This window comes from Corythoichthys intestinalis, chromosome 13 (assembly GCF_030265065.1).
Source record: "Corythoichthys intestinalis isolate RoL2023-P3 chromosome 13, ASM3026506v1, whole genome shotgun sequence".
Lineage (NCBI taxonomy): Eukaryota > Metazoa > Chordata > Actinopteri > Syngnathiformes > Syngnathidae > Corythoichthys > Corythoichthys intestinalis.
Genome location: NC_080407.1, coordinates 4,597,536 through 4,616,332, shown reverse-complemented (window position 1 = coordinate 4,616,332; position 18,797 = coordinate 4,597,536). Strand labels below are relative to the sequence as shown.

The following is an 18,797-nucleotide window of genomic DNA, read 5'->3' as shown; positions in this document are numbered from 1 at the left end:
TGATTTAATCGTGTTTTCCTAGTTACAAAAAAACCCCAAAAAAAACAGGTTCGTGTGTGACTGGTTGTTTTCTTACTCATGAGCTAACTCAAAAATTAGCTGAACATAAATAGGGCTCATCCACTATACAAAAATAAAGTTTTAGTCTTGAAGTGTATAAAACGTGTGCAAACAGGTGTCCACTTTCGCCAGCTTCGCAGGTAACAAAGCTGATGAGTCTTCCGCTTTTTGCTTTGATGTGGAGTTAATCATAAAATGGTGGTGTAAAGCCTTGACAGCAATCTTCAGTTCAGTCAAAGGAACCACATCAGTGCATTTTTTGGAAAACATCCACACTGCATCAAGTTCCTCTTGGAGCTCCGATCTGGCTTTTCGGATAGCTTCATCTGCATGATTTGTCACCTGTAGGACGTAGTGAATTGTACAAATAGATTCACATATGGCGGAAAACACTCAGGTGACTTGAAGTTCCGATCAGAGACCCTCAATTTGGCCAACTTTCAAAATAGTCCGAAATGCATGTGAGACACATCACTGGAAAGCTTAAAATCTCAATTTTCTGGGGGAACAAAAATTTTGAACAGGAAGGAAAAAATTTTAAACAGCAAAACCCTAATTGGAGGCGAGAACACGCGAGAGCAGAATTAAAGACGCCACGATTTTAATGATATTACCGCGTACTTACATTGTTTTGATCCAAAAACTCCATGAAGCATGTTTCACCGAGTGTCAAGACACAGCTGTGAATGGCCACAGCCGGATTTTTGTTTGTTTTGTTTTATGGGTGAAACATGGTGATATAACAAGGGTCGCGATGTAGAAATCGCAAACGAGTGGTTGAGATTTTCTTTTTGCTACAGTTACTCTTTTAAATGTTATTTTTCCTTTTTTTTTTTTTTTTTTTTTGTGGATCGATTATTTATCATGTAACACATCGGGGAAAATGCGACTAACAAAAAAAATACAATTAAGCGATAGTAATGAGGTAGATATCCGTGACTTTTTTACAGACGCCAAATTTTTCATTGTGACGTAATTCAATTAAAAGTTTGAAATATGCGCGTGAATAATTTTTAAAAGTCATTTTTTAAAAATCTAAACTAAAATTTGGACCTCAATTAGATGCCGATGATCGGGTCCGATCACGTCATTTTCAAAGTATCGGAATCGGCCAAAAAATATCGGCCATGCCTTTTTTTAATATATATATATTAATTAAATTGTTTTCTAATTGTATTTAACGTTACAGACATAATATGTTACACTTATCCAGAGTCTTCAGTTTAGGCTTAAGGTAGGGTTATCAAATTTATCCCAATAACGGCAGTAATAAATTTTTTACAAAATGTATCACGTTAAAATATTTAACGCAATTAATGCATGCGCTGCACGACCCACTCACGCATTGTCGCGCTCAATCTGTAATGGCGCCGTTTTACCTATATAGAGAACTAATAGGCAGCGTAAAATGGGTAGAGTGAATTTTGGCAGGCTTTGGAGCCTTATTTTAATTGGCTAAAGCCTTACAATCCTTCTCCCTACAGTTAGAAATATCATGGGAAGCAATGTGGGAAAGAAAGGTAGCATTTGATGTTTTTCTTAACACCTTATTTCCCGACGCAGAGAAGATATATCAATTGGTAGCACTACGCACAGTCATGGTTCCACTTCCCATCATGCATTTGGGCATGGCCTTCAGTATCATTTACTGAAAGCTCAACAAATACACTAAATGGCAATATTTAGTCACAATATACAAAGTCACAAGTCTTTCTATTCGTGGATCCCTCTCGCAAAAAGAATGTTAATAATGTAAATGCCATTTTGAGGATTTATTGTCATAAACAAATACAGTACTTATGTACTGTATGTTGAATGTATATATTCGTCCAAGTTTTATTCATTTTTTTCTTAATGCATTGCCAAAATGTATATGATTGGGAAAAATTATCCGGAATGATTGGAAGTGAATCGGGAGAAAAAAAAAGCAATCGGATCGGGAAATATCGGGATCGGCAGATACTCAAACTAAAATGATCGGGATCAGATCGGGAGCAAAAAACATGATCGGAACAACCCTAATTCTAAGCTAAAAATGACAGACAATTTGAACAATAAATATTAATACTTACCTTCTTTTTATGGCTAGGTTTAAACAAAAGCGGTTGCGCGATGTCTGTAAACGGGGGTTTTCAGGGTAAAACACAAATTAAAAATAGTTCGGAGGCTTAGTGCGCCATGAATCTGCTATGGCAGCATATAGACATATTTTTCTATCAAGCTCAACAGTTCTTTTGGCTTAAAATACAGCAGTTTATTTTAAAGAGGGGTGCAAGAGCAGAAACTGCTTTTTCAGGCTTGTCTGTGTTTTCCGCCATATACTGTACAGGGTTATTAGACTTACTTTGTGAGCTTGAAGTGATGGCTCTTTGTGCGACTGTTCTTGAATGAACACAGAGTGCTGGGATTGCACTCGCTGTAGAGGAAAGCTGATGTAAAAGCGGCTCTGGATCTTCACGTCCTTTCCTGCCTCCAAATCTTTCAGGAGCCTCTCTTTAGCTTTGGTTTGCCAAATAGTCACATTCTTCTTTTCAGTCACGGCGTACTCTAGCAATCTGCAGATGTGCCAAATTGAGATTTTGGCTCGACATTCTTTCTATTTGGTGACTAGTTGAAAGTCTCCTTTGGGGCTTCTTTTGTAATTCACAGTTTTCATCTTTGTTCCTTATATTCTCCTCTGAATTATCACTTTCTTTTGTGCTCCCTTTTGGGTCCATACTGGCATTCAAGTGTCTTCATACCACCGTAGGTGAAGGGAACTCCATCATCAGTGGTCCTGCAGAAAACAAAAGATCGAGTGCAGAACTTCTTAGTCTTGCTTTTGAGTGGATCGAACTGCAGGGAGGTGGAGCGACGAGTGCAGAATGTCGTTTTAGTCACTCTGCTGTATAATTCCATGACATTGTTGACACCTGACTCGGTTGTCACAAAGCCAAGGATGTAGTCTCCATCCTTGCTGAAGTCCTGTAGAAATTCCTGCCACCTGACAGCGCTGAGAACTGGGTCATTGTCCTCCATCCTGTGAAGTTATATACGGTATTGAAGTTAATCCACTTTAATGTCATTCGAAGACAATACAAAACAATACTAGTAACCATTTTCTTAAAACTAAGTTCATATTTACAATAATATACACATTGATCTGTTCGTTCATCCTTACCTATATTTCCTCTTTGACACCTACCGCTAACATAGTGATGTTTGTTTAAATTACACAGAACAAGTGTAAAACTGAGTTTTTTCTACTCTCCCGGACCTCGTTAAATAGAGCCACGCCCACTTTCATGTCGCTATAATTTTCTAAGCTATCTTTTAAGAGAATGATTGTACATCAGTATTTTCCCTATAGGCTGTGCGTTTTATAGTGTCCGTTTTTAGTATCCCTTTTGTATTGTAAATACATGTCTAAAAGCGTTTGCCTTTTAACTCCGGCACATAATGGGGCACCTACAACATGACGACAGCAGAGCGGGGTCCTTTGTTGAGCGCCAGTTTAGATTTTCTCCCTCGTTTCAGCAGTAAAGAGTCTTTGTAAACAAATAAAATATAGTCACATTTACACCTTCAGTAGTCAGATAGTTTTAAAATATCGAATCGAAGCACGTTTCGGTCCCGTTGTCAGAAACTGAAGACACGATTTGTGAATTTGTCCCATTGTTGTGTAAGTTGGCCGTCTTTTGACTAATTAAAATACGTTATTTTCTATATTTAAAGGCGGTAAATACAAAATGGCTAATGCAGAGTTTCCCCTCAAATGATGTCTTTTTGTAGATCGACTGCGGTTTTTTGTGGACACTGGTCTACAAATGGAGAGTAAGTAGGTCTACAGATGTTTTTTAAATCTCATTGCCTGTCACTGACGGTGATAGACGTCCAATTGATTTGAACTGGAATTACTGGTAGTCAACGCTCATGGTTCCGTGTCATTGACGTCCAATTCATTTTGACTGGGAGGGCTTGCCGCGATCTAAGGCTGCCACAACTAATCGATTAAAATTAGGGCTGCAGCGATAGATTGTTAGTAGTCGATTAATCGATGAACTATTTAGTTCGAATAATCGATTAATCTGATAAGGAAAAAAATAAAAATACCTGAGTGAGCCTCAAACTGTTTAAAAAAAATAAATAAATAAATGAGGATCTAAGTACACCTGAAGAACAATTGGCTAATTTACATAGCAATAGTCAGCTAGCTTAAATGCAATAATAAAATGTTTTTTTTGTTTTTTGTTACAATGCTCTTAACAAATGGTTCAAACACATATTCCCACAAAAAAACGGCTAAATATTCCTATAGACTACATTATAGATGCATTAAAAACCATTAGCTAAAAAAAACCTAACTATGTTGGTCTTAACAGGGAGCATCTGGATTCAGCCATGTAAAATAAGTTATGTCGTATTCACTGCTACCACTAGAGGGCAATGTTTCCACCCAAATCAATACAACTAAATGCAAACACTTGCAAAACAAACCATTACAACGCTACTTCAATTAAACAAATACTCGAAGCAGCAAAATGTAATTGGCTAACTTACATAGCAAAGGTCCGCTAGCTTAAATGCAATAATAAAATGCTTTTTTTTTTTTTTTTTGCTTACAATGCTCTTAATAAATGGTTCAAACACATATTCCCACAAAAAAATGGCTAAATATTCCTGTAAACTAAATTACGAATGCATTAAAAACCATTAGCTCAAACAAAAACTTAGCTTATGTTGATCTTAACAGGGAGCATCGGTATTCAGCCATGTGAAATGAGTTATGTCATATTCACAGTTGCCACTAGAGGGCAGTGTATCCACCCAAAACAATAAAATGAAATGCAAACACTTTGAAAACAAACCATTACAACGCTACTTTAATTAAACAAGTACTCGAAGCAGCAAAATTTAATTGGCAAATTTACATATCAAAAGTCTTTACCTTAAATTCTGTTATTTTTAAAAAATTTTTTTTGCAATGCGCTTAACAAACGGTTCAAAGTGCACATACTCCCACAAAAAACAGCTAAATATACCTATAAACTAAATTACGAATGCATTAAAAACCATTAGCTCAAACAAAAAAAAACATTACAACACCACTTGAATTTTCTAATCGAATTACTCGAGTTAATCGATTAATCATTGCAGCACTAATTAAAAATCGATAAATAAGTTGCCAACTAATTTGATTTTTGCCGGCAGCAAGAGCATTCCCGTTTGGGTCCTTGTTTGTATGTAATGTGAGGCTGCACACGCGCGCCAGTGTTTAGAACAAGAGAGAGAGAGTTCACTGCTACACTCAGTTTGGGTTTCTGAATAATATCACAAAATGTCGAGTTAGATTGTGTTTTGTGTTGTTAGATCCAGTGTGCCTCTGTGAGAGGTCGGTAATTGAAGCTAATTGTATTGTTTCTATAATTTTTTGATGAGACGTTACTACTTAGCATGGAGCAGTAAGCTAGTTAGCGATCATGCTAATCAGTCTGTTGTAATAAAATATCATTTTTGAAGGAAATATTCATCCATTTTGTCATTGTTACTTACAACATGCCTAAAACAACTTCAAGTTAAGTTGTGAAGGTAGTTGAAAAAAGTGACATTTCTCCGATTATTCGATTAATTAATCGTCCAGTTGATCAATTATACAAATAATTGTTAGTTACAGCCCTAACGCGACGACTTGCTGCCAGCCTCTCACAGTCAAAATGGATTGGACGTTCATCGCAGTCAATGGCTGCCAATGGGTTAACGACCCCTCGAAGCTATGAAAATGGAAAGGAATTTTTGTATTCTTTGTTCAGGTGAAGATGATCTGGATGTTTTGACAGCCCTAATGGGTGAAACTGAGCAGCAGCACGAAGTAGATTTGGACGGCCTGTTTGACAATGACGCCGAGGAAGACTATGAGGAAGGACGAGAATCGGTGGATGAGCTGTCAGAGCTCTTTGGCGATGATGATGATGATTGTGAAAAAGAAGAGCAAGTCCCTAAATCGCCTATAAGCAAAGCAAGTGAGAGTCATAACAGGTCACGAGAAGATTTACAAGGTTTGTATCTGCGTCATTTCTCATGGGGAACACCTCGAGATGTTTAGTTGAGGTCTTTTGTCTCTTTTGTCATTTTTAGAAGAGTTGAGGCAAATGCAGGCAAAAATGCAAGCGTTGCAGAAGCAGCTGGAAGCGAGCCAAAGTACTTCCTCTACAATCTCACCTACTCTGAAAGCCTCGTCTCCCAAATGTACTCCTGATAAACCAGCTGCTGTGACACAGAAGATCAAGAGTCTATCAGAGGGTGACAAAATGAAATCATCCAATCCAGTTAAAGGAGAAAGCCAAAAGATCCAAGAGTCCTCTGACTTTATCTCTGAGTTGAGCAACGCTGATTCTTTTAAACGTAAAGCAAGAGTGGCCCACCAAACCAAACCCACCACTTCACCGGGTAATCTGATCACATGATTGAATATGCTAATATTTGCGCAACTAATTTATCTTTTTTTTTATATCAGAATCTCGGGTGCCATTAGTGGAGATTAAGATGGGAAGCTCCTTCCTGCCAGTGGAAAGCACAAGCAAAGCAGCGACTCCTAGGCGCCCGTCGACAACCTTCCACAGCAGACCTTGTCCGACCTCTTCAGCCGGGCCGCCTAAAGTGGACTCTCTTCCCAAAGACGTAGCAATGGAAAAATACTCTGGATTGCGCCTCAGGTCAGCATTTATTTTAGGAAGTTTCAATAGCCTACCGCACGTGCCACGTCACCCTTGCTCATTAATATTCATGATGTTAGCAACTGTTGTTTGGGGGGGGTCAAACTTGCATTTGTCCCTCATGCGAGATGCATGTAAATAGTGTACGAATGAGATGTTTACCACCAATTCTGCCTGAAAATGATGTCCCTGGTACCAAATGCACTGGTAAAGATGTGGAAGAACATATAAATGTTCAGTTTAAGCAGTGCTTCTCAATTATTTTCTGTCACCCCCCCCCACCAGGAAGATGTAAACGTTCCGCGCCCCCCCAACTCTCTGCCACCACTGTAAATATACTGTAGTATCATTTGTATATAAAATTCTTATTATTGTAAGTACAACTCTGCATAACATTGTGTTATTTAACTTATTTTTAATATTAAAGAGAAAAGTAATAGAGATCAACTTACAATAAAGTGTAAAAAAAAAACAACAACAAAAACACATCATTCTGTAAAAATACATTCGATACATTTTTTGACCGTTTAATGAAATCAATAAATAATAATAAATTCAAACTGATTAGCAACATCAAGCATGAAGACAATATGTCAAACAATTAGACCAAAAAAAAAAATTTAATAGAACAAAAAGTGGGCAGTGGGACAGTTTTTCTTTTTGCTGCAGGCAGTATCAGCTCCTTTGCTGAGGTGTGGGGTTATTTTGCACTGAGCAACCTGGTATGCCACCTTATATTATGCTAACCGTGCTCGCTGTTACTGATGTAACACTGACAAAGCGGGAGGATTGCTGGCAAATTTTGGCACTCGCTGAAAAAAAAAAATTCCTGCTGTCCGCTACGAACCTTTTTAGACAAAGTAGACGGCCTGGTCTTTCCTCGTCTCCCACTGTACTAAAAGACAAAGCCAAAAGCTAAATGCTACATATGCTTCGTCATAGTTCCTTGTCTTAGCTTTTCATATCTTCAGTGCTCTTTGCTGTGTGCTCTTGTTGGGTTCAAAAGTACTGCACACACGCTGAAAATGAGAGCGGCACTGCCACCCACTGAGTGGATGTGCAATTACACTTTCTTCTAGTACGACAAAAAAGTATGTTCCCCAAGGTCACATGCGCCACCCCCAGCATTGCTCTGCGCTCCCCTGGGGTGGCCCGCCCCACTATTTGAGAAGTACTGAGTTAAACAGACGGCTTGAGTGTCGAGGGCTGAAAAAACCCGACCTGATCCAGACTTAGCTTTTCTATCGACACCTTTTTCTTGTGCGCATTGCCTTACGCCATTCTCCTGTTTCAAAAAGCTATCCTTAACCACCGTATGCCCCATCTTTCTTATATAGTATATCCTCTGGTTGTCTTACGTCTCTGACCGTTTTTGGGGGTAATTTATATTGCTATTTTTGTGTAGCAATCGCAAATGCTACTCGGTGACAGCCAATGAACATTTTTAATATTTTTATTAATAACAAATCTTAATTCTATTAATTTATTTACCCTTCCTCCTTACTAATGTTGCTTCTTTACAACAAGAAAGGTAACAACAGTGGCAGTCAGATACCATTTTAATTTTTTTTGGTCCGTCATTGTCAGACAGAGGCAGCACGGCAAAACTCCACGCTAAAAAAAATAAATTAAAATGTCAAAATGGCTTACCTCTTCGGGGCAGGCAATGGATCAGGATTGTCATCTGTAGGACCATGGCCCCCAACAAAATGTTTACTGCATATGAAGTTGAATGGTTTCACCTTGCTGGCATTAAACTGGTCTTTTAGACGTCCGCACAAGTTGATCCATTGTTCACATTTTTTTCCTTGGAGTTTTTGGCTTGGGGAAACGTATGAAGAAAACATCCTGCATATGTCGTAATGTCCAGAGTCGTTTCTACAAGTTCCATACCAGCAGTGTTTACTCGGCGTGTTCTTTTTTCGTAAGATTACCGGCAGAAACAAGCAGTACCAGCATGGGTTGTATGCGAGCGCACTTCTATGTCGACACTTCCGGTTAACAATGGTGACGTCACGCAGCCTTGCAGTCTAAATAGCATCCGTGCGGTCCCCTATTTGATTCAACTATCAAAATTAATCGATTCATTTGTGATTTGATAAGTCGATGAATCATGGCAGCCCAAAATTGCGCACACATTCAAATTTGTGTTTTTTAATTTTTTTATTTCAGAAAGCCACGTGTTTCATCCAGCGACATGGACCGCAAAATGGCTGACCGACGACTAATCCGCCTGTCGCAGGTGCCGGAGCGCCTGCAGAGGGAGAAGCTGGAGGACAGCGACTGGGTGACATTTGGCGTGCTGGTCAGCAAAGCAACGCCACAGAGCAGCAGTAGTGTAAGTAACTTGCAATTTCCCGAGACAAAAAAAAACAACAACAACAAATTATAACTTCACTGTCGACTCAGGGTAAAACATTTAGCATCTGGAAGTTGAATGACCTTCACAACTTGGACGTGTTTGTGTCGCTTTTGCTGTTCGGCGACGTCCACAAGGAGCACTGGAAAACCGAGGCAGGCACCGTCATTGGACTTCTCAACCCCAACTCCATGAAACAAAAAGACGGCTATGACGGGGTGAGCAAAAACTAGTGCTGCAACGATTAATCGATTAACTCGAGTATTTGATTAGAAAAGAAATATTCAAATTCAATTTTGTTGCTTCGAGTATTCGTTTAACTAAAGTGGCGTTGTAATGGTTTATTTTGAAAGTGTTTGCATTTAGTTTTATTGATGACGGTGGATACACTGCCCTCTGGTCTGCCTCTTTTCACATGGCTGAATCCAACTGCTCCTTGTTAGGACCAACGAAAGCTAAGTTTTTGTTTGAGCTAATGTTTTTTCATGCATTCTTAATTTAGTTTGTAGGTATATTTAGCTGTTTATTGTGCGAATATGTGTCTGAACCATTTGTTAAGAGCATTGTGAAAAAAAAAAAAAAAAAAAGTTAGCATTTTATAGCATTTAAGCTAGCGGACCTTTTCTATGTAAGTTTGCCAATTGTTCTTTTGTTGTACATAGAGCCTCATTAAAAAGATATATATACCGTTTGAGGCTCAGCTCAGGTATTTTAATTTTTTATGTTCCTTATCCAATTACTCGATTATTCGAACTAGTCCATCGAGTAAACGATTACTAAAATTAAAGAATTGATCGGGTCTGATCACGTCATTTTCAAAGTATCGGAATCGGCAAAAAAAATATCGGACATGCCTTTTTTTAATATATATATATATTTTAAATTAAATCGTCTTTTAATTGTATTTAACGTTACAGACAAAATGTCTTGCACTCATCCAGAGTCTTTAGTTTTGGCTTAAAATAAGGCTATCAAATTTATCGCGTTAATGGCGGTAATGAATTTTTTAACAATTAATCACGTTAAAATATTTAACGTAATTAACGCATGCGCTGCACGACCCACTCACGCATTGTCGCGTTCAATCTATAATGGCGCCGATTTACCTATGTATATATATATAGAGCTAAAAGGCAGCGTAAAATGAGTAGAGTGAATTTTGGCAGTCTTTGGAGCCTTGTTTTACTTGGCTAAAGCCTTAAAATCCCTCTCTCAACAATTAGAAATATCGTGGGAAAGCAATGTGGAGAAGAAAGGTAGTAGTTGATCTTTTTCTTTACACCCTATGTTATTTACCAACGCAGAGAAGATATATCAATTGGTGCCACTACGCACAGTCATGGTTCCACTTCCCATCATGCATTTGGGCAGAACAGTTAAATGGCTACAGTATCATTTACTGAAAGCTCGACAAATACACTAGATGGCAATATTTAGTCACAATATACAAAGTCACATTTATCCTTTCAGAATTACAAGTCTTTCTATCCGTGGATCCCTCTCACAGAAAGAATGTTAATAATGTAAATGCCATCTGGAGGATTTATTGTCATAATAAACAAATACAGTATTTATGTACTGTATGTTGAATGTATATATTCGTCCGAGTTTTATTCATTTTTTTCTTAATGCATTGCCAAAATGTATATGATTGGGAAAAATTATCGGGAATAATTGGAATTGAATCGGGAGCAAAAAATAAAGCAATCGGATCGGGAAATATCGGGATCGGCAGATACTCAAACTAAAACGATCGGGATCAGATCGGGAGCAAAAAAACATGATCGGAACAACCCTAATAAAATATTCGATAGCTGCAGCCCTAGCAAAAACTATTAACTTTTAAAACTTTACTTGATCTGATACTATGAAATCTATTGTGAATGTGTGCAGGTTAGCTTGACAGTAGATCATCCGCAGAAAGTTTTGTTACTAGGCGAAGCTCAAGATTACGGCACATGCAAAGCAATGAAGAAAAATGGAGACCCCTGCTCTCAGCTTGTAAACTTGGTAACAAACGAGCAGGCGTTCGACAAAGAAATGAAAAGCTGCTGACATTTTTGTAGCTAATGGTGTGCCTTTCTCCCTGTGACAGTATGAGTGCCAGTACTGCCAGTATCACGTCAAAGCTCAGTACAAAAAGATGAGCTCCAAGCGGTCCGAGCTGCAGTCGGCGTTTTCCGGAAAGGCGCCCAATAAGATGAAAGGCGTCAGCCTAAGGGAGCGCATCTGTCAGGACGGATTCCACTACGGCGGCGTGTCGTCGGCCGCCTGCGCAGCGTCACTGTAAGTCTCTCTCGGGATGTTGGATATGAAGTCGTTTTTCTATTCACGCGCATATGGTTTGCAGATCCAAATCTAAAAAAGCAGGACAGACGACTCTGGACAAGCTCTTTGTGAGGGGTTCCGCTCGTCACATTCTTGAGGCGAAAATGCTTGGTGAGACAGACTATATTTCACGCTTAAATGTCACTTCAATAAACACGTTTATTTTTTGCGTCGTGTAGCAATGAAGTCTGGTGAAGTTTCCAATTGTTCAAATGAATTCAAGAGTTTGATGTTGATGCCGTCGCCAGGGGCGCTACAGCTCAAAAAGCACCTGACGCAGGGGAATACAACGGGTACATAACCCAGACGAATGTGCGCGATTTAAACACGGAGGCTCAGTTTACTTTTTATTTCTTGTCTTCACCAGTCTCTAAAGGTTCACAAGGATCTCCCCTTCAGTCCATCTCCGCTTCCGACCTTTTGAAGCAACAAAAACAAAAGCACAGGGAATTCCTGATGAACCGAAGACGACCGGAGGGTGCGACGCCAAAGTCGACCCCGGCCTCTTTACTGACATCTCCTAAAGCGGCTCCCATCGTCCCCAAGTCTGGTCAAAGTCCCGCCACGCCGCAAACCCCCACGCTAGGTGGAGGCCTCTCAAAAGGCGAGGACGTCCTCTTCTTCGACGCCAGCCCGCCCCCCGCGCCGAGCCTGTCGGCCGCCAAGATGGCCGCTCTAAAGAAACTGAGAGCAAAGGGGATGGCGCTGGACAAGGAGGACCCAAATGCCGTCAAGAGGAAGAGGACAAGCAGCAGCGAGATCAGCGCACGTGTGGAGAAAAACCTCACGCCACCTAATGGTACGGGAAGCTGATGGTTCAATGCCATTGACGGTGATAAATGTCCAATAAGCTTTTTTTTTTTTTTTTTTTAAATTGACAGTTTTTTTTATTGAAAAGCATATTGTTCTTTCAACGTACAATACGAAGAGATTTTACAGATTTCAGTTGCTTTTCCTTTTTACAAACAAAACAAAAAACTAGGGGTGCACGATTTCCATTTTTTGAAACCGATATCGATAACTTCCTGCTCCTCAAGGCCGATACCGATACGATAACCGATAATATATATACAATTTTTCAAATGTACATTCACCTGAGTTTTTGAACACCTGTAGGTCAAAAATACTAGTGGTTGATTCAGCTTGTATTTACCTTTGACCGATCCAGAATTTTCATGATGACATGAACATTATTATAATGAACAAAACAAAGACAGTAACAAAACTTTGCATACTGGAAAAACAGGAGTGGAAACAAACGCACAAATCCCAATCCGACACCGTGCCAAAAATATTATTAGTAGTGCCGATAATATATTATGTTATCGGATTTATTGGGATCACGTCATAATTCCTATTATCGGACCGATAATTATCGCGCACCTCTACAAAAAACATAGACCAAGGAGCAGGGAACCTATTACATCACTCTACCTGTTGGGTCTAAGACTCGTTCTTTAAGTTAGTTATTTACCCAAGGCAAGCTGACAAAAGGCAGGGCATAAAGTGAGATGAGTCAGAGAGTTGACATTTTTCAACCTGCAGGTTGGGAGAGCCAGGAGACATGTTCCACGACCAATGTCTCATCGAAGTCTCTCTCCGAACTCCCCCGCGCTGCTAACTTTTATTGAGAGTTTGTTGATAGGCGGAATACAGTTACAACACTGTTGTCCAACGTGGCAGTATTCTAGTCATTGATTGAACAGTGCTTCCTGAGTGAATTAAAAGTCACACTCCTGAGCAGGCAAGATATCTTTGTTTTGAACACACATTTGCACTCAAAATACTGTAGCTTGGTGGAAAAGTACTGAGACGTTGTGTGATGAATCAACATATATGTGTGTATCTACTTATCAGCAGAATGTGAGCAATCACCGGTAAGCACATGATTATGGGCTAACACTGTATTCTTCATAATAGCTTGGGAGTGCGCGTGTAATAGCTGTGGGAGAGCAAACTGGCATAATATATTTGGCATACAATCTTAAAATACCTTTTACATACAGTACAAGAAATCATTATGTATGATCATATATTAATCAAAATCACTTCGTACAGGCTTAACATATTCTGTCCATTTTGTCCACATCACATAAAACATGTCCAGTTGTAGCTTTATTGCGTAAGAGAGCCTCTCCATAATAAAAATCTCTCTAACGACCTCAATCCAGTCATCTGTTGTTGGTCTTTCAGGTTTGAGCCACTTTCTTGTCAATGCTTTTTTTGCTTGCAGCAAATAAGATATGAATGAGTTTCTTTTCATTATTGCTAATTTGTTGCACGTTTATTTTACATAGGTACATGTTAGCAAAGGACATGGGGATGTCAAAATTATTTTTTTATGTAGGTGATAATGAATGTCCAACCAACCCAGAATATATGAAAATGATTCGCTCTGCTACTGCTGCATCTCCCACATGCATCTCCCATTCCTTGATATTTTTTTCTGGACAGGTGTAACAAAAAACCTCATTGTGTTCTTCCAACAAAATTCACGCCAGTTGCTTGACCTCGTCGTAATCCATTGTGTGTTACATATATCAGTCCATTCTTCTTCTGTAATAATAATACTCCCTTCTTTTTCCCATTTCTCCTTCACAAAATGTGTGCTCCCCCCTTTACTCATCAGGAGACCGTTATATAATTTAGACAGTATTCTTGTTGGGTGAGCTATAAAAGTCTGTAAAAATCCCTCAGCAACATCTTTTTTAATGTTTTGATTTATATAGTGCCTGACCTGTAAATACTTGAAAAGTAAGCTATTTTTTTGTTCCTCCTGTGAAACAGAATCGGAGGATGTTGATTTGGAGCCAGCTGAGAAAAGAAAGCGAGATGAGCTCAGCTACATTCAGTCGGAGGCCTTTCAAAAAATCCTCAACGCCAAATCCATCCATGGAGCTGCCCTACAGGCGGTACGACACGCTCAAAACACAGCAAATAAAGTAGACAAAATGAGTTCAAAATATGTTGTGTGACTTGAATGTTTATTTTTGGTGACCCTCCCAGGCTGAATATCAGCTACAGGAGCAATACTTTGACGCACTAGTAAAGAAGGAGCAGCTGGAGGAGAAAATGAAGGGAATCCGAGAGATGAAGTGTCGTGCCGTTTCCTGTAAAAAGGTCATTTTTCGCTCGCCTCGATGACCGGGAATGATCACTGCCATCGTGAAGAAAGGTCACCTTTTTTCCCTTTTGATTTTAGTGTAACTACACTTATTTCAAACCGGCGGACCGCTGCGTTGGGGAGAATCACCCGCTGCACTGGCACGACGCCGTCAAACGTTTCTTCAAGTGTCCATGCGGACAAAGAGCCATCGCGCTTGACAGACTGCCGCACAAACACTGCAGGTATTGTGCTTTAGAAAAAAAAATGGATTGAATGCCCAGTGTAGAAAGTACAAACACTTTAACATATACTTTTTCCCTTTTTTTTATAGTAATTGCGGCCTGTTTAAATGGCAACGGGATGGAATGCTGAAGGTATATTTTCCTGCTTCTTTAAAGAAGGTTTTAAAATACAAAAGTGTTAATAATTCAGTGGTAGAAAATACAGTGTATCACAAAAGTGAGTACACCCCTCGCATTTCTGCAGATGTTTAAGTATATCTTTTCATGGGACAACACTGACAAAATGACACTTTGACACAATGAAAAGTAGTCTGTGTGCAGCTTATTTAATAGAGTTCATTTATTTTCCGCTTAAAATATAGCCCTTAATATACAAACCCTTTGCAACAAAAGTGAGTACATCCCTTAGAAACTACCTAAATCCCTAAATGTCCAAATTGAGAACGGCTTGTCATTTTCCCTCCAAAATGTCATGTGACTCGTTACAGGAGTGCTGTCAGAATTGCTGCAGAGATTGAAGAGGTGGGGGGTCAGCCAGTTAGTGCTCAGACCATACGCTGCACTCAACATCAAATTGGTGTGCATGGCTGTCACCCCAGGAGGAAGCCTCTTCTGAAGACGGTACACAAGAAAGCCTGCAAACAATTTGCTGAAGACATGTCAACAAAGCACATGGATTACTGGAACCATGTCCTATGGTCTGATGAGAAGGGCGGGCTTTCTTGTGTACCGTCTTCAGAATAGGCTTCCTCCTGGGGTGACAGCCATGCACACCAATTTGATGTAGAGTGCAGCGTATGGTCTGAGCACCCCTGTAACGCATGACATTTTGGAGGGAAAATGACAAGCATTACACAATTTGGACATTTAGGGATGTACGTAGTTTCTAACAGGTGTACTCACTTTTGTTGCCAGGGGTTTATATATTTATTAGGGCTGCAGCTATCGAATATTTTAGTAGTCGATTAATCGATGGACTAGTTAGTTCGAATAATTGAGTAATCGGATAAGGAACATGAAAAATTAAAATACCTGAGCTGAGCCTCAAACGGTATAAGTTTATTTAAAAAAATGAGGATCTTTGTAAAACAAAAGAATTGACTAACTTACATAGAAAAAGTCCGCTAGCTTAAATGCTACAAAATGCAAAAGTTTTTTTTAACAATGCTCTAAACAAATGGTTTAGACACATATCCCCACAAAAAAACGGCTAAATATACCTATAAACTAAATTACGAATGCATTAAAAAAACATTAGCTCAAACAAAAACTTAACTTACGTTGGTCTCAACAGGGAGCTTTTGGATTCAGCCATGTGAAAAGAGGCAGACCAGAGGGCAGTGTATCCACCCTAATCAAAAAAACTGAATGCAAACATTTTTGAAATAAACCATTCAAACGACACTTTAATTAAACGAATACTCGAGGCAACAAAATTTAATTCGAATATTTTTTTCTAATTGAATACTCGAGGTAATCGATTAATCGTTGCAGCACTAATATTAATGACTATATTTTGAGGGGAAAATAAATTATATCAGCTGCACCCAGACTTTTCATTGCGTCAAAGTGTCATTTTGACAGTGTTGTCTCATGAAAAGAGGTCATTGTTATCAACCATAATTTTTATGTATAGTCTGCATTTTTTGGGAGAACACAAGGATGAAATATTTTGTTCTTATCGCCATTCTAGGAGAAAAAAGGACCAAATATTGGCGCGGAGCTTCTCAAACCTCGAGGGGAAGAGCACGGGAGATTCCTAAACAGTCTTAAGTAGAACCGATTTTAGTTTAGTCTTTTATTAAATGATTTTAAAACTTTTTCGTAACCGATGATGGCAACAAACATGCATTTTAAATCATTAAAATAATGTTTTTTTTCCCCCCTCAAATTGCTGGCATTACTAACTAGATTATAGGGTGTTCTCTTTGAATATTGTGTTCCATAGACCGCAGGAAAAAAAAATGTATTTCCAAAAATTTGGAAGATGAAAGGTCAGTAATGCATTCAAATAGGAGTGGGAACCTCTTAGTACCTCACGATACGATAAGATTTGCGATACAAAGCTCACGATAACGATGATCTGACGATACAACGATTATCGATACATTAGTCAGGAAATCATTCTAGGATATTCTACAAACAACTAATTAACAGAAAAACAAGCTTCTGCTGTGAATTGGAATGAGTTTATCATTAGTAGACGTCCAATCCATTTAAATTAGGAGGGTGTTCCCCTCCCACTTCAAACGGCTTGAACATCTATGGCCGGTAGTTGTCAATGTCAGGCAGTGAGGTAATTGTGGGCCATTTAAGGTCATTTATGTGTTCATTTTCAGTTACTTCCTGTTGATTTTGGGGCATTTTATGGGTTTCTTCCTGTTTATTTTGAGTTACAGAACAGGAAATGACCTAGGAATCACCCAAATAAATAGGCAGCCACTCAAACTGAACAGAAAATGACCTGTAAATGCCCTAAAATGAACAGCAAGTGACATGTAAACAGTGTTGTTAATAACGGTGTTAAAATATAACGGCGTTACAAACGGCGTTATTTTTTTCAGTAATGAGTAATCTAATTAAGTACTTTTCTCATCTTGGCAACGCCGTTACCGTTACTGAGGCGGGAAAGGCGTGCGTTACTATGCGTTACTAAGTTGGTTGAATAAAAAAAGTCTGAGAGAGAGACGGACTCACGGGACGAGAGAGCAGAGCAGGAGTGGGGAAGACGCCGTTGCAAACGCGATGGTAGGTGGCTCCAATAGTACCTGACTGTAGCCATAGCCTACAAACTACGCCCACATGATACGGTAGATATCACATATTATAGAACTAGATGCAAAAACAGACACGGCTGCATTGGCAACATGTTTTAAGGACTACATGCGTTAGTAAACAGCCGCCATCATAAAGCAGTAGACCTCTCAGGAAGGCTCTGATGTAGAGATCCTTCCTAGCGAACCTAAGTAACTTTTTTTTTTTTTTAATCTAAAATGGTTATAAATCGGCAAAATCTTGACTTAAAATCTATTTTTAAATGATGAAACAGTTTGAAAACTTACACATGTTGAAAGTAGACAGAAGGGAACTAATGCAATAACGGGAGCAATTTTAACAACTTTAACAGTTGATTCACAATATTAAATGACTTCCACACATAGCAACGGTTACTATCTAGTTATCGCAATACCCTTGTGTCTAGTTAAGTGGAGGGTAAAGAATTGGGCTAGGGCCAATTGTCCCCCAGACTCTTTAAACTTCACATTGTGTGAGCTTTTTTTTTTTTTTTTTTTTTTTTTGTTCAGGGAAAAAAAAACATGAAAATTATCACTAGTTACTTTGCCAAGTAACTACTTACTCTTACATTCAGGTAACTGAGTTACTAACGCAATTACTTTTTGGGAGAAGTAATTTATAACTGTAATTAATTACTTTTTTAAAGTAAAATTAACAACACTGCCTGTAAATGCCCTGAAAATCGGACATAATGACTGCATGCTCTGGTTTCGAATGAAAGAACATTCCCAGTCTAAATGGATTGGGCGTCGAGAACCGTCAATGCAGCCTTAGAGTTAACTGAGACACTATTAGAGCTGGGAATCTTTGGGCACCTAACGATTCGATTACGATTCAGAGGCTCCGTTTCGATTATAAAACGATTATTGATGCACCCCCCTCCCTTTTTTTTTTTTTTAATGTTTTGTAAATTAGTTCCAAAATTGTTCAAAAATACTCTCAGGCTAAACCAAACTACTATTTCAGTATCAAGTTAACATATAGCAGTAAACAAATATACAAAAATAACAGTAAATAAAAAAAACTCCAGTCCCCATTCTGTATCAGCAGCTTTAAACTACATTCAATTAATTTAATGTTGTGAATCAACCGTTAAAGTTGATAAAATTGCTCCCGTTATTCCATAATTTCCCTTTTGTCTACTTTCGACATGTGAAAGTTTTAAAATTATATTAAAGATGGATTCAAGTCAATATTTTACCGATTTGGGAGTA

The 18,797-nt window shown here is 38.8% G+C and overlaps 1 protein-coding gene across 1 annotated transcript; it reads left to right on the top strand.

Moving 5' to 3' along the window:
• The first annotated feature begins 122 nt into the window (after positions 1-122).
• Positions 123-16,678, top strand: mcm10 (minichromosome maintenance 10 replication initiation factor). Its single transcript, XM_057855148.1, has 17 exons — positions 123-3,721; positions 3,832-3,873; positions 5,850-6,095; positions 6,175-6,486; positions 6,554-6,752; positions 8,925-9,090; positions 9,162-9,329; positions 11,005-11,121; positions 11,207-11,397; positions 11,462-11,550; positions 11,619-11,732; positions 11,807-12,238; positions 14,227-14,351; positions 14,446-14,559; positions 14,642-14,787; positions 14,877-14,919; positions 16,481-16,678. The coding sequence occupies exons 2-17, from the start codon at positions 3,867-3,869 to the stop codon at positions 16,562-16,564; spliced, it is 2,553 nt and encodes an 850-aa protein (XP_057711131.1). The 5' UTR covers positions 123-3,721; positions 3,832-3,866; the 3' UTR covers positions 16,565-16,678.
• The last annotated feature ends 2,119 nt before the right edge of the window (positions 16,679-18,797 follow it).

What these genes read in the sequence shown, in the direction of transcription:
- mcm10 (XM_057855148.1), top strand. An exon ending in GTCACGAGAAGATTTACAAG is followed by an intron (nt 6,096 to 6,174) that starts GTTTGTATCTGC and finishes TGTCATTTTTAG; the next exon opens with AAGAGTTGAGGCAAATGCAG. An exon ending in AACGGGATGGAATGCTGAAG is followed by an intron (nt 14,920 to 16,480) that starts GTATATTTTCCT and finishes TCGCCATTCTAG; the next exon opens with GAGAAAAAAGGACCAAATAT.